Source organism: Solanum pennellii, chromosome 10, assembly GCF_001406875.1.
Source record: "Solanum pennellii chromosome 10, SPENNV200".
Taxonomy (NCBI): Eukaryota; Viridiplantae; Streptophyta; class Magnoliopsida; order Solanales; family Solanaceae; genus Solanum; species Solanum pennellii.
In genome coordinates this window covers 82,293,168-82,309,337 of record NC_028646.1, presented here as the reverse complement: position 1 = coordinate 82,309,337, position 16,170 = coordinate 82,293,168, and the positions used below count along the sequence as shown (strand labels likewise).

At 31.6% G+C, this 16,170-nt stretch overlaps 2 protein-coding genes across 3 annotated transcripts; one reads left to right on the top strand and one right to left on the bottom strand.

The window, feature by feature from the left end:
- Positions 1–493: 493 nt before the first annotated feature.
- LOC107002567 (scarecrow-like protein 9) lies at positions 494–4,095 on the bottom strand. 2 transcript variants are annotated; one of them, XM_015200631.2, is made up of 3 exons: positions 3,714–4,095; positions 1,048–3,410; positions 494–969 (listed from the first exon to the last, which is right to left on the bottom strand). In XM_015200631.2, the coding sequence occupies exon 2, from the start codon at positions 3,402–3,404 to the stop codon at positions 1,119–1,121; it is 2,286 nt and encodes a 761-aa protein (XP_015056117.1). In that variant the 5' UTR covers positions 3,405–3,410; positions 3,714–4,095; the 3' UTR covers positions 494–969; positions 1,048–1,118. The 2 variants fall into 2 exon arrangements, with proteins under 2 accessions (XP_015056117.1, XP_015056116.1); XM_015200630.2 differs by having other exon boundaries at positions 495–952; positions 3,714–4,094.
- A 9,561-nt stretch (positions 4,096–13,656) lies between these two features.
- LOC107032381 (expansin-A3-like) lies at positions 13,657–15,840 on the top strand. Its single transcript, XM_015233973.2, has 3 exons — positions 13,657–13,896; positions 14,195–14,516; positions 15,104–15,840. The coding sequence occupies exons 1-3, from the start codon at positions 13,749–13,751 to the stop codon at positions 15,411–15,413; spliced, it is 780 nt and encodes a 259-aa protein (XP_015089459.1). The 5' UTR covers positions 13,657–13,748; the 3' UTR covers positions 15,414–15,840.
- Positions 15,841–16,170: the final 330 nt, after the last annotated feature.

The window sequence follows — 16,170 nt, the reverse complement described above, 5'->3', positions numbered from 1 at the left end:
TTCCAAATTGCTAATTGAATAGAACACACACTGCCTGAAGAAAAAAAAATGATAAAGTTTTCATTTTAGCAGTGTCTAGTTTCTAGTTAAAAGATGAGTTAATGCTCAAAAACTCTTAAACTATCATTTTTTTCTCGATTTACAGATCGCAACTATTCATTCATTGTTCCCTTTACCTACCTAAGCTATGATGCTAAGTTGGTCAAATATTAAATCATTCATACATAAGTAGTCATTTTCTGATAATTAATTTTACAATAAGAACTCCCTCACATTTCCTAGACGCATAATATTCTTTTCTTGCTCAATTTGAATGAAACAAGACGCATTTGGAACCACACTCTCTGTTCTGCATATCCTACATTAATTTTCTTGATCTTTAAAAGTTATGTGCTTTTGAGGTCTTTGGGAAGAAAAGTAGAAAAGGCTCCCCACTTGCAACATCATAAAATTCCAGATTACCTATTGCAAACCAAAAAATCTTGAGTAGAAACTTGGATATCCAAAAACTCTCTTTCTTTTCATGTGGAAACACAAACAATGGACAAAGAAGTGAAACAAACAAGAAAGCAATGTTTAATAACAAAAGTGTTGCACATAAGCACCCAAGGATGTGCCAAGTAGTCCCTAAACGAGAAAAAGCCTCGAGATCAGGAAAGAAATCTCACTAGAGACCAACAAATAAAAACTCTAGGCGATTTTTTCACAGCTGCCTAGGTCTTGGTGGGTAGAGTTATTGGGTAGTAGCAGATATTCAAGGAATTGGTCGAAGTGTGTGCAACCTTAGCTTGTATACCACTGATATGGAAAAAAAAACAAATGTGCTTCACGCTTGTTGGAAATGATTATCTGCTAGCCATTTGAATTCATCATCATTGGCAAGAGTATTGAGCAACAACATGACCTTTGTATCGCTTGTGTGAGCATTATCTAGAATGAGCTTGCCAGATACCTGCAGGGGAGGAAAAACTGTCACTTTTAAATGTTAAGTGATGAAGTGCAATAAGAAGAGAACATATGTGATGTAAAATAGGCTATGAGACTTACATCTGTATTGTTGAATTCTCCAAATATGTGGAAGGACAAGTTGATTTTCAAAAGTATGCCTTGCAGGTTTTTTAAATAGGTGTCCAACAAGATAAGGCGTAGATCGTTCTCCCTTTCCACCCCAGCAACATCCACTTGTTATCTTGATCGATTACAAAGTCTTTGTGATAGCTTGTTCTCACCTTTTTAACTGCTATATTCATGATCTCCTCTTGCTCAAAAGGTGTTTGTGTAAACCTTGCCCTTAGATGACGAACTTGCCACTGCTTATATGTCTCTGGCCTTTCAACTCTTTCCCATCCCTCACAAGCTATGACATTGAGGGCTTCCCTCCCAAAGATCTCTCTCTCAATTAACAGTCTTTCCGGAAACTCCCGGGGCACATTAGCTTCCAGCATATCAAAAAGTGCTGAAAAATGAAACAGGACCTCACGGAACCGTGTGACAAAGAATGGGGCACTATAGGCCCCATTTACAATCCCATGGATGAAAATGTCTGGATTGATCTCCCTTATTAGATTGAGAACGAGAGTTCTCGAACTGTCAGATAACACGGTCTCATCGTGCAAGTTCTTAAATCTATACAAACAATTGACAACAAGATACTCATCCTTTTCAAGCTTTAGATCCTCAAGTCTGATGGTTTCCCATTTCTTTGCTATTGCTTGGTACTCAAATGGAACATTAAAGGACTTGGCATAATCGCTCAAACGGCGTCCTGTTTCCTCAATCCTTTCTGCTGGCCTGAAGCCAGGTTGAGGAAATTCTATACCAGTTATACGAAGATTTGGTGGTCCACCTTCTCTTGCTGCAATACGTTGAATAAGCGTAGGCCATTGAAAGCCATAGAGGATGCCAAAGTCAATGATGTGGACCCTTGTAGCATGCTTTGATTTTCTAATGATCGTCTTGTTTGAGGTAAAACCTGAAATCTTTCTGAATGGGCATGATGCGAGATACAAATGATAGGCCTTTAAAAAATCAGCTGCTGATGTTCGTTTATTGACGAGGGCCTTATAAATCTGGCTACCAGTGCCTGCCAAACGTGCTTCCAGACCATCTGCAAAACAATGAGCTAATCTCTGGTTGCCATCTCCAAAAGGAGATGAATGGAGTCTAACCTGTTTCAGCAGTTCAGTTGCACTCCTGCAGTCATCAGCAGCAACAGCCTGTGCACAATTTATTAAAAGAGACCTTAAATCTATGACTTCCTTTTTACCAGACTGTTTCTTCCCGCGGCCTCCCCTCCCTACAGCAAATCCTTTTGATTGCACTGTAGGTTTTGTTCTAGCGTTCTTCAAGCTCTCACGATAAGCTGTCAATGCTTCCCTTCCATCCCCCATGCTATGCAACAAAATTACATCAAACTCATCCGAACGAACTGTAGATTCTGCATAAACTGAAGCTTGCTTGCATCTTCTTTCTTCTTCTTCTTCTAAATCCCTATCATCTCTATGAGGATTTTTCGTCCCTCTCGGTCCGGTAGGTGAAGTCGCTCCCACATCCCGTTTCTCCACTTGAGCTGCCGCACAACCACTTTCTCCTCTTTTCGCCTGAGGTAGCAAGTCGTTGATAACCACATTGTCCAACAACTTACTATAAGTAGGGAGGAATTTGCTCGCTTCTTCCACTCCTTTCCTAAATTTCCAAATTGGGTGACTATCATTGTATATATCAGGTATATGAAGAGGACTTACAGGAGAGTCCAAGAACCCATCTACAAGATTATTTATGCTATTCGATGAGCGAATTGAAGAGTAAGGACCATTACAAATAAAAAGGCCTTGTTCGTAAGAGTAATTCTGATCATTTGAAATGCTTGGATCAATTAGGTAACCACTACTGTCAATGACATTACTTGTAGAGCTATACAGACATGCTGAGTAATAGTCCTCCGGTATCTCACCGTTCTGGTCATTAATGGACAGGTTCTGGTGAGGTGAAGGCGGATACTTCTTGCCAAGGGCCTCATAAAATGATCTCTCTTTTGCTTGAAGTTCCAACGACTCGTGAAGCATATGTGTCTTGTCCTCCATATCTTCTTCCATGAGCATCTGATTTATATAGCTCAAAACCGTATCCGAGAAATCAAAATCTTCATTGTATTCATCCTCAGTACCCATCTCAGAAGTCAATGCTATATTGCTTGTTGTGGAAGGGTCATTTGAAAGAGATGAAACCGTATGTTGGATAAAACTATTTTCAAATCTTGGAACATTGACTATTTTCTGATCTGGATAAATAGCCCCAATTTTAGGTTCATTATTCTTCCAATTATCCGAAAAGCTTAGTAAGGATTGATTCTCCAGATTGAATCCATTTACAGTTGTTGGAAATCTATTGAACCTTGGATCCATTTTAACCTAGTAATTCATAAATTCACATATCAACCTCAATGTCACAATATTGACAAAGCTATTGAAACAAAACAAACTTCAACTCATACATTAACAAGACTGAAATTTTATCACAGATTATCTGAACTAATCTTCACCCCAATAAGATCCTTTTTTTTTTTTCACACACACAAAAAAAAAGTAAAAAATTATGCTCATATGTTAAGTAGTTGAACAAATATCAAGATTTTCCCAGAATTTACAGGCAAGCAGGCGTAAACCCCCCAAAAGAATTAGAGTTGATACGAAGGGAAAATGTGAAGTGCATACCTCAGAATTGGAGAAAGAAAGATGCACTGTGAAGAAACACTGGAAAGAGGAGTTTTTTTTTTCTAATAAACCAAAGCGTTGAAAAAGCTTTAGCCAGTACGTGATCGTTGTAGTGAAATTGAAAGTTTAGTGTTGTCAGCTTTCAAATAACTGGATTGTGGATACAGACCAATTATTAGCCACCTGTGAACAAAGAAGCAATAGTATTGAGTTCTTTGTTGTCTGCAATAGGCCCTGGCAAGGTGAGTTGATTAATGGGCACAGTGACAGAAGTGGGTTGCATGTGCTTCAATACAAAACTTGTTGTTTTCTATTCAGCAGTCGGCACGTCTTAAGGTGCTGACAACCCTTGTGATGCACACTTTTAACTTTTGGCTCCTATTTCAATAGACACACACAAAAAACATACTATATTTTGAAAACAATACTACTTTTTGAAATTTCATACCATTTCAAAAGGTTAAATTTAGGATATAGGTTCAAAGGACGAGATAATAACTTAAAATACTATCATTGTTTAGAATTTGTATCAAAGAGCATCACGATACTAGTTAAGATGCGTGAAAGATGATTTAGATATAATGATCATTAAAATAAAAAGAAATTAAAAATTTGTTTTTTTCTATGAAAAAAATTGTAAAACGCTCACGTTCATTGGTCAGCAACGAATATGAAAAGCAAATGAGTATTATTTTATATACACTACAAAAAAAAAATATTTTAATAGTTTTGAGCACTGAGTCAATGAGGAGAAAGTGGGAAAAATAAAGTGGGAGATTGGGATGGGAGAGAGTTGGGCCATGGAGTCCACTTTATAATTACACGAAATAAATATATATATATTTTTAAGTTTGTGTGTCGTAGGTTTGATACATTGTTTCACCTTATTTGAGGGGTGTGAAATCTTTTTTCATATATATATAATATTAAAACAAAGAAGTAACTGGGTAAATTTCGAGCTCAGTCAAATAAATATTTATAACCGAAGCAAAATGTTTTAAAATGCAGTTTTAGAACTCGTTTTGAGGTAGTATACTAGCAAAACACATGTGGGAATAATTTTGTAACGTTTATGCTTTAAGAATCTGATTGTATTCCCTATATATGTTTAATATCCAAAGCTCAACATTCATCTAACCATTCTTAAATAAATTATAGATCAAATTCTTTGCTTTCTAATAAATGAAAAAACAATGATTTTTTAGTTGTTTTTGTATCATTATATCTTGCTTTCATTTTTGTTTATGCTGGAGCTTTTCTTTTGAACCAAAGATATATCGGAAATACTTTTTCTATTGTCCCATCGCAAATGCATAAAAAACTATCAGAATGAACCTGGACGCATTTTCAACCTAGGTTTTCTAGCGTATTCTAAATAATTTTTTTCTTTTATTTCTAGTAATAATTTATACTTTCGAGATCTTTGCAGAAAGAAAAACAGGACCACCCCACTAGATCTATTTTAACTGAAGTTCTTTTAAGTTGAAGGATAGATCTATCTAATTTATTTAAGTAATCATGAGCACATGTATACCTAAATCATCCTTTCAACATAAAATCTAACGGATACATTGAATGGTTTAAATATTCATAAAATTTCAAGAACTAGAATCATATGAAATATTGTGAATCTTTTTTTGCGATAATTATTCATGTTTGAAATGTTTTTTAATGATTGGAAGCTGGATAAAATGATCCATATGTAAGGATTACATTATCCTATTTTTTATTTTATTTTTATAAAATGCATGATGCCCATTAAATGCTAAAAAGAATTATTTCCACTAAATTAAACAATTTTTAATATTAATATAACTACTTTGGAATAAATTCTAACCACGGCTTATGATAGTATCCTTTCCAAATTCCACGCGTATGGAGTATAAGATAAAGCAAAAAAGTTGAACACATGTAAGACATAGCCAATTAGAAAATACAAAGTTTTTTATTTTGATTTTTGGGTCAGTCTTTGATATTTGTATTGGAATTCAACTCTATTCCAATATAACCTTTGTTGGTTACAAACAGGGGTTAAGACAAGTAATTTTGAGATAATTATGACACAATATATCAACACAAACAAGGAATTCTGTGTTAGGATTAAAAAATATATTATCGATTCCAAAAATTCAACAATAATATCAATAGAAGCAAAAAAAATATCAGACTAAGAGATATGTTTGAATTGATATATACTAAGTCACTTTAGCTTTTGAAATTATTTTGACAATAATAAAAACAACGTAGAATAGGTTTAAATTGACTTTTTATTATTTGATATAAAAATCTTTAAGTAGGTTCAAATTGACTTTTTATTATTTGATTTAAAAATCACTTAAGTATAATTTTTTATTTTTTTACTAAGAAACTACTTCTTTCGTTTTCAAATCAATTTAAACGGCTGAGTGGATTAATTGAATCAATAAAATTAAAGCAACACACATTACAAAAGCTGGAAGCTGAAAAGAGTTTGACCAAAAGCAGTTTTTAACTATTCTGTTAGGCCTTCCATTAAGTGGACTGTTGCTATTATATTCACATTATTAAGTGAACTATTGCTTTATCCCTATTGTTGGATGAGTCAAACAAATTGAGATTTAGTTGGATCTTTAATGTAGATGCTAAACATTAATTTAAAAATAAGAAAACTAAAAGATGATGAATTTGATCTACCAATACTCATTTGTAAAAAGTGCTTATCATTGAGAAACTCCCTCGTGAAAAAATTGATCAGTAAATTCAACTGTGAATAGATCTCGTTGAATTTGATTCTATATCTATGCTACTTGACAGTTGATACATATATGATTGAATTTGTGCTCAAACTTTAGGTTCATAACAATTCTACATAGTCAGGAACATACTATCGATAGATAATCATCCCAAGTACGTGCGAATTGAACATTTTAAAGAAGTTATTCGGGTTTTGTGTTGTGTTGAAATTGCACAAATTTCTCTTAAAATGTGTTGATTCGCATGTATATTAGATACATGACAATATCCCTCCCCATTTCTTATTCTAGTGTATCTGGTAGCAAGATTACAAATATCTAAGTGTATATCTTTCTCAATATATGATTTATAGTTCTTCTGATAAGATACGTAATGATTTGAAAATAATAATAATATGGATGTATGAAACTAAGGCCAAGTTAAGGCCTCGTGGCAGTCCCCACGATGTATGAAATGGGCTGATCCAATATGAGTCATTTTTGCAGTTTATAATGGGCTACGGCCCAATATGAGTTAGTTTTGCAGTTTATAATGGGCTACAGCCCAATATGAGTAATTTCTTCCTACAAGACAATTCTCCCATGTTTCTGACATATTAGGTAAACCAAATGGTTGTATTGCATGAAATTACGCTTAATGATATTGAAAACGACTGCACTAAAACTTTTTACTTCATAGAAAAACCTTCAGGATCGATAAAAGGATTTTTATTTACATGTAATTTCTCATATGTTCCTTTATCTCGTAAAATTCATTTCTCACCCTAAAAAAATGCATTATGTTACAAAATTCATTTATTATGTTACAAAATTCATATAATTGTGCTTATTATATATTTATATATATTAAATCCTTAATTGGATAGATAAGATATTAGCTGGATTATATTTATTCTCTTCTCTTTTTTTTAATGGACGAGTAGTTAGATTAATATATTACTTGAACCTACTTATCTTTGTCCAAAGATATATAAATATTGTAAGCTGAAATTTGTTTGATAAGTAGAGCGTCATATACCAAGGTATCATAAAGGAGAAAATAAAATTGAACTCAGGTTTTTTTAAAAAAAAATGTTTTTCCAAAGGTAGATTCGTGAGACATAAGAGTTATATTAATATTTGTGTGCACTTTTTTTTATTTTGAATGAATTGTGTGAATTTAATTAATTTCTTTTGATATTTTTTACTTAAATTAAAAGACATAAATATGAAATGAGGTCAAATTAAAAAGCATATCTATATATTATGTATATGATAAAATTATAATTCTGTGGCAATTCAATTACGATAAACTTCAATTACGAGTCACGGAACTCAAATGATCACTTCTCTACGTAATCAATTACGTACGACATATATGTTTCTATAACAAAAAATAATTATTAAAAGTCTTCAAAAATGGGAAAAATAATATTATTCTCATGATGGTCAACTCTCAATGGCATATAATATATTAACAAATTGATTTTTTTTTTTAGTTTCTAAAAAAAATGCAGTAGTACGTATATAAATTTATGAACAAATTAATTAGTACTACTTGGTTTTTGGATCACATGGGCCATGAAAAAGTGGTACGGAACAAGTGCACATTATTTAATACCCTCAAAAATAAATTCATAACGTTGAATAGAATTCCTTTAGAAGTTTCAGACAGTAAAAATAAACACACGAATAAATCAAATAGATTCAACATTTAATACGTATAAGAAGGTGATTCAAAATCACTTACTGAATTGAATTAATCAGCATAGCTCTTATAGTTGATTTAAAAAATAAGTTTAACTACGCATAAACATTAAACAATTGAGTTCGAATGAACCCCTCATTCCTATCTGAATTTGCCCTTGAACTTGGGTTCCAGAACATTAAAATCTTATTAGAAAACACTTTCCTATTAAATGAGTTTTACGCAACGAACTACAATCAATGAATATATTTAAAGCTTCTATATGAATATAGAGAACATCATAAAAAAAATTAAAAAATAGAGTGGTTAAATTTTCCACTTCCATGTCGCGATTAAATATCTACGTGATGATGTTTACATTTCTGTGGGTTGACGTTTTCAATTTTAAAATCATAACCAATTTGAAAACAGTTTGATCAGTTAGGATTATTATTTACTCTTCTTACATATAAAAAAAATAAAATAAAACCTTTGTTTATATGTGATAATATAGTACATCTCTAATAAAGGAACCTTTTAATGCAAGTAAAAAAGATTTTTTAAAATTATTGGAGTACCAACTTGTGACAGAAAAGTCTTAAGTAGATGTAATCGTTGTTATGATTGGGAGCAACTACCTTATTTTTAGTTAATATAATAATAATGTTATGATACTCGTAAGGGTAATTGATGAGTTAATATAATAATAATGTTATGATACTCGTAAGGGTAATTGATGAGTGACATTGGTGTAACAGATGATATCTCATAAGAAAAAAGAAAATTAAAAATCAATTTCTCATGTCAACATATATAGTCGATCTTATCGCATTAGACTTGTTGATTTACATTTCTCACGTGTGACTTATGAGCATTGTTGCATAAAAATAATTTACTTTTAAAAACTGTGAATTGTTTTGAAATTTAAAAAAAAAAAGAGTCTTGATCAAGAATTAAAAAGATGGGAAGCATTGACTTCCAAAACAAGTAGATCCAAAAGGGTAGTTAATAATTTGTCAAACCTCAAAGAATATTAATGAAATTAGTTGTTTGCATGTGATTTTAGATCCCTTGATCATACATAATATAAAGTCAAATTCCTTTAAGGGTCAACTTAAACATTTTAATATTTTTCCAAATACCCTAAAGTATGCTAAAAGCACATGGAACAAGAATGTGGATATATTAAGGTACAATGTGACTAATCCGTAGGGTACGTACTCGTTTTGACTTTTGACATACACTTATATTAATAATAAATAAATATTGTAAAAATTATAGTATATAATATTGATAATTCTTCCTTTCATTTCGCAAGATGTTTTATCGATGTTATTTTTTATTATTTATTTTAATAATTGACGTAGAATGATAAGTATTTTTTTATTATACATTATAAATGTTAAGTTTAAAATATTAATTATTTTTTTTAATAGCGAGTTTCTCACTTTATACCGGTTATACGAAGATTTTGATGTGAATATTTGAACGATTATTGAATAGGGAGTGAAAACATAATTGAATTTTTTTACTATTAATTCAACAATAGAAGCACTCAGCGCCCGCGACTCCAATATTATTATTGATTATTATTTCTTTCGGAAAATGCCAACCTTGTATGATTAATTGCTCTTCTTTTTTTCTTTTTCTTTTTCTTTTTCTTTTTTGCAAGCAATTAGTGTTAAAGAATGACAAAAGTCCCACATCGGTGGTTAATGAGATTGGTGAACTCTTTATAAGGCTTGGACAATCCTCCTCCCTTTGAGCTAGCTTTTGGGGTGTGAGTTAGGCCTAAGACCTAATTTCACATGGTATCAGAGCAGGGCCCGTCTCACCCGATGTTGGGGTCCCCAAAATCAAAATTGCCCACGCACCAGATGCTAAGCACTGGGCGTGAGGTGTGTTAAAGAGGCTTGGGCAATCCTCGTCCCTTTGAGCTAGCTTTTGGGGTGTAAGTTAGGCCTAATACTTAATTGTTAGGCCTAAGACTTAATTTCAAAATTAGTGCAATATTTTTTTTATATTATATAAATTAAATTAGTATTAGTTATTTAAAAGTGAGAGTTCTCGACTTCTCGTATCAAAGTTATGATGGGGATACCATATGTGAGCTTACAAAATGCATTTATTTTGTCAGTATAAAACCATCTTGATAAAGTCATCTCCTATATATATATTATTTTAAAATATGGTATTAATTGCAAGAGCCCTTTTAATGAGGAAATATTCGTTATACGTATCACATAAGCTAGTTGATCTACCATTTGCTTATCAAATTATTTATCATTATTAGAGATCAAGTAGTTACGTACCATGGGATATTATTACACTGAAACGATAAATAAATTCAAATGTAATACTCCCTCCGTTTAAAAAAGAATATCCCTATTTCCATTTTAATTTGTTTCAGAAAGAATGATCCCTTTCCTATTTTGGCAACACTTTAATTTTAATTTTCCACGTGGCATGTTTAAAACCACAAGATTAAAGAAAATTTTGGTACATTTGAAATAACTTTTTAATTATTCAAAACTATACGAAAAGTATTATAAAGTATATTTTTTTGCATGTCAATATAATGAAAAAATATATCATAAATATTAGCCAAATATTTTTTATCGTTTGACATAAAAAAGGAATAACATAACGAAAAAAATAACAAGAAGAATTTAAACGTGTACTACTTAAGGTTCATTAAAAAGGAAACACTCCCTATCATATATATTTCTATTTAAAAAATTCAAATTCAAAATTTTTAATTAAAAATAAAAAAATCTTTATCTATTTCGACTCCACCGTCTTCTCGATGAAGTCATGCTAAATGACCTTAAGTGAGCTTGGTGGCAAATTCACATGTATTTCTATAGAGAGCATGAGTCATTATCTTCTGGAATTAAAGATACGCTGGTTGAAAAATTAAATTAATGTCTACGTAAATATGGTAGTATATATGATCAACTACACCTTTTTTTTTCATGATTTACTAGATTCATTTGGTCACGGTACATGGTTATCTTGTTATTTTTTTAATTTTATTTTGTAAATAGTGTCTGAATCAGCTTAAGTCTGATTTATGCTTTTCTGACAAAACTATTTTTGTGTATTCAATTTAAATGCACATGACACATCGTGGGGGAAGTTCAACCATGCTCAATATAGAAATTGATAAAATCTCAAATTGCTAATCGTACTCGAATGTTCATGTATATTTTGTATAGTATTAGAAGCGATAACGGATAAAACAAACAATAATAATAGTGTATAAGCTATATGCTCGAATCAAATTGTTTTATTATGACAAAACAATCAAAAGGTCAAAAAGTGAACAACAAACAAAGAAAGAAAAGGATCAATATTGCGTCAGTCAAACAAAACAAGACAGAATTAGTGATAATAAAAGTTACTCCCTCCGTTTTAAAAAAATAATATAGCTTAACTTGAAATATAGTGTAAAAAGTAATATGATTTTTTAAATTTTATGATTTCTAATTAAAATTATATTAAAATAATAAAAAAAGAAAATTATTTTTATAACCTTAAACATATCTTATTAAATGTTTGAAATTAAACAGAGAAGTATGAAAGATATATAGAAAGAGAAGAGAGTGCAATAAGTGTAGGCACATGGGAGGTTGGATTTTTCAGTTTTGTAGAAAAAAAAAAAGAAAGGGAAGAAACAGTAGGCTATAGATGATGAAAAAACAGCAGCAGCATCAACATATTCCAAACTAATTATCCAGTTCACAAGAGTATTTAATTTCCTTTTCAGGAAAAAAAGATTAAGTTTTTTTTTGAATTAATAACCACAAATATAACTTTATGTGATTGGAGTTTTTTAGTCGAAACAAATCAAAGAAAAGAATTCACTCATAATGGAATCTGACTGGATTTAGTTCGAAAAGACACGCTACAGAAATTAGAATATGAAATTTTTGATTTAAAATAAAAGAACGAATTTGTTTTTCGCATATACCACTGATTAATAATTTATGAAAACAAGTATATGATACATACAAGATAAATCTGAAATATATATCATGAACATCAGCAAGATCACATGGTTTCAGTTATATATATAACAATAGCATCTCATTTATCTAAATTCTAATACTTGGTAGCCTACAATTAGGGATCTTGTTTCAATTTTTTCCTCATGATTATACAATATTGATTTTATATTCTTTTTATTAATTTTTTTAAATATATAGATCACTTAATTAAAATTAAGCGCTATGATATATATATGTACAAATACATAATATTCATTTATTAATATGATGTAAAATTTAGGTGTGAATTAACTTTTACCCTATAATTAACTATTGTTTGCAAGTTGTCAATAGGGATCCTATTAGCAACTATACTAGTACTCTCAAGTACTTGAAAAACTACCTATCACATTACTATAGCAACTTGTTTCACACTTCCACTAGTGTTTAGATTAGTTTATTTTCCTCTAGTATTCACATTTGGTATCTATATATATTAACGGTCGGTTGATTTAAATTCGTATTATGTAGGACTTTATTCAGAAGAAGCATGTTTTTTTATCCAAAAAAAAAAATCATACGCAAAACTTGAAATGGAAACCTCTGATCAAAAAAGAAAAAAGATGTAACGATGCACCATATCCTATGGTGATAGTGTTTAGGTAGTTTTGATAACACGAAATCAAGAACTTAAAGCTTCCTATGTATCTTTTAGGCTTTGCCATAAGTTTAAGCATGAATCATTAGCACACATTTCATTTACTCCATCACCATGTTTCCATGTGCCTTGGCTTGAGATAGCTCTAGCTATTCTTATTACCACGTTCACCTCACATGTATTCTTGTACATTACATTTACCGTATATATTTTCGCAATTATATCTTCCGTCTAGAAATAGTTTCTTTTTTTTTATTTTAAATTTAATAAATATTTGCAAATATTAAAAATATGATATATCTTGTGATTATTTTTATATCAATATAATGAAAAAGTATATATTTGTCAAAATTTATAAATTTTCGCTCCCGATAAGTGAAACAATGTGACAAATATTATACATGCATAAACCATGATAAATATATACAAGCATTATAACTCTCACACATATTACCCCTTCTCTCCATTTTGTCAAGTGCACGTTTAGATGAGAGATATGTATCTTATTTAAGTCAAGACTATATTATATTTACAAATATCAGTCAAGTAATTTTAGAAAACTATTCTCCAAATTTGTGTAAGAATTACGAGATATTTTATATAAAATTTAATATTTATAAATACCACTAATTTCATCTTATATTTTTGTATTTATAAATTAAGTTGTATGATATTTGAGGTGGGAATCAACTAAACAATTTTCGTACTAATAAACTTTGTTCTTGAAATATTAATACTATATTGATGGGAAAAAAAGGTGAAGAATTATCAATGTTGAAAAAAACCATAAAATAAAAGAAGAGGAAATAAAATTTTAAATTAACGAAAACAGAGTAGTAGTATTTAATTACGGACATTGCCATTGCAACTCTTCAATAAATACGCACCTCACTTTCCTTTCCCTCTCAATTCTCTCTCTGCTCAAATTCCATTTTCCCTTTCTGTCTCTGTTTTCTTTTTACAGTGAACAAACACTACACTGTGACAAAAATGGCTGTGAATTGGGCACTCTGCATTGCTACTCTTCTCTGTTTTCTAACTGTTGTCAACGCAAAAATTGCCGGAGTTTACACCGGCGGACCCTGGACAAGTGCCCACGCCACCTTCTATGGAGGCGCTGATGCTTCTGGAACCATGGGTACTGTACCTGTCTCTGAATCTAGACATACTGTATATATTTTGGTACTCGTGAAGCCTAAGCCATATACTTTGAAATTTGAGTTTTCAAAGTTGTATTTTAACATATATTTTATTTGGAAAGTGAAATTTCTTCGGAACTTGATAAATTTGACGGGCAAACAGATATTTGAAGAAAATTTTAAAATCTGATTCAAAATCTACAGTGAAACATTAGCTAAACTTTGAATTTGGTTCCATTACTCTGTTTTCACATTATTTTAGAAGGTTAATTTTAGTGATGAATTTACAATGTGTAGGTGGTGCATGTGGGTATGGGAATCTGTACAGCCAAGGGTACGGAGTAAACAACGCGGCCTTGAGTACGGCACTTTTCAACAATGGTCTGAGCTGCGGCGCTTGCTTCGAGATAAAGTGTACTGACAGTAATAAGGCATATTGCAACCCTGGAAACCCTTCCATCTTGGTAACAGGAACCAATTTCTGCCCACCAAATTACGCCTTGCCTAACGATAATGGAGGCTGGTGTAACCCACCTCGCCCACATTTCGACCTCGCCATGCCCATGTTCCTCAAAATTGCAGTGTACCGTGCTGGAATTGTTGCTGTCAACTACCGAAGGTTAGTTACCTAATTAGCTATAAATTCCATCAATTGTTCATTCCACAATTAAATATAATAGTTTGAATTGTGGTAAATGATAATCTTGTAGACAAACTTTTATACTCCTTTCATACCAAATTATGCTTTGGATTAGTTAAACTAAACTTTGCAGTTTCCCTGTATTTACGGAGCTGATTTGAGCTTCCCTATAATATACAATATTATCACTTTGTATACCTTTTTTTTGGATCACAAGCTTCACATAAATTGGAACTACTACAGCTAGCGTCCACATTTTCTCGATTTAACAAGTTTTCTAATGACGACTAAAATGTCCAATTTCCCGGATTTTAGCAAAACCGTTATTGATTTATTGAGTTTTTATATTTTCCATAGTGTGGTCCTATTTTCTTCCCAATTTTAGCAAATGGACATAGTCTTGCTATACCAAAAACCTACAACTCCTAGTTATGGTATAGCTTCATTAATATCTACAAATGGTCCCCCAATACTACTCTTCACCTATATTTTGCAATTGGAGAACGCGTTTTTTCCATTTTTGGTGCATTTGTTCTTAATGCTAAGTCTGTTTTGTTTTTTTACAGGGTTCCATGCAGGAAACAAGGAGGAATCAGATTCACAGTCAACGGTTTCCAATACTTCAACTTAGTGTTAGTCACCAACGTTGCAGGTGCAGGGGACATTCAAAAGGTTTATGTTAAAGGCACAAACACGCCATGGATTTCAATGACTCGTAATTGGGGTCAGAATTGGCAAACAAATGCAAAACTAGTCGGACAAGCACTTTCTTTTAGAGTCACTGCTAGTGATCGACGCAGCTCTGCTTCATACAACATTGCACCAGCTAACTGGCAATTTGGACAAACTTTCCAGGGAAAGAATTTCCGCGTTTAATTGCACCAAATTTAAAATAATTATACTGACCTGATCGAAACAAAAGAAAAATTCTTACAATTTCCCGCCTTCAATGGTTCTCTTTTTTATCTGGGAAAAATTTTGAAGGGTCCCGGGGATTAGTTTCTTTTTCTTTTGAATTACTATCAACTCTCTGGGGAATTGGTTTGTTACTCTTTTATCTACTTTTTCTTTTTGTGTAAGTTGGGTGTTGGTGAAGTTAAAGTGAAAAATTATAGAGGCTGAAGTGGCTACAAAAGGACCAAATTTAGGGGGGAAATGTAGGCCGCAGCTTTACTTGCATATTGTTTATTATTATGGTGATGTAATGGCAAATTACTGCCTAAGTTTATGAATATATTTTTATACTGCAAATCTTATATTTGTATTGTTATAACATAGTGGTGATGTTTCAATTCATGTTTTACATTGACTCTCTCTAATGTAACTTCCATTTCCGCGTCTTTCGACCATGTGTCGAGAATTGTGATAGAATGCATGAATATCTCTCTCTTAGTTAAAGATGTCGAAATAAATTTTCCAGTCTTGTGAATGTTTTTTTTTATATATATAGGAAGCCGTAGATGTATTATATGTTCAATTCTCTCAAAATGTGGAAGTTATATTTTGACTTTTAAAAAGAAAATATTTGGCTACGTGCTAATAGCTGCCATAATTGTACCTTGGATGTAGCAACTTGATGCCATTGTGAGTTTATTTTCTTCTACTCTCTATTCCTTCTGCAGTCCAACTTTTA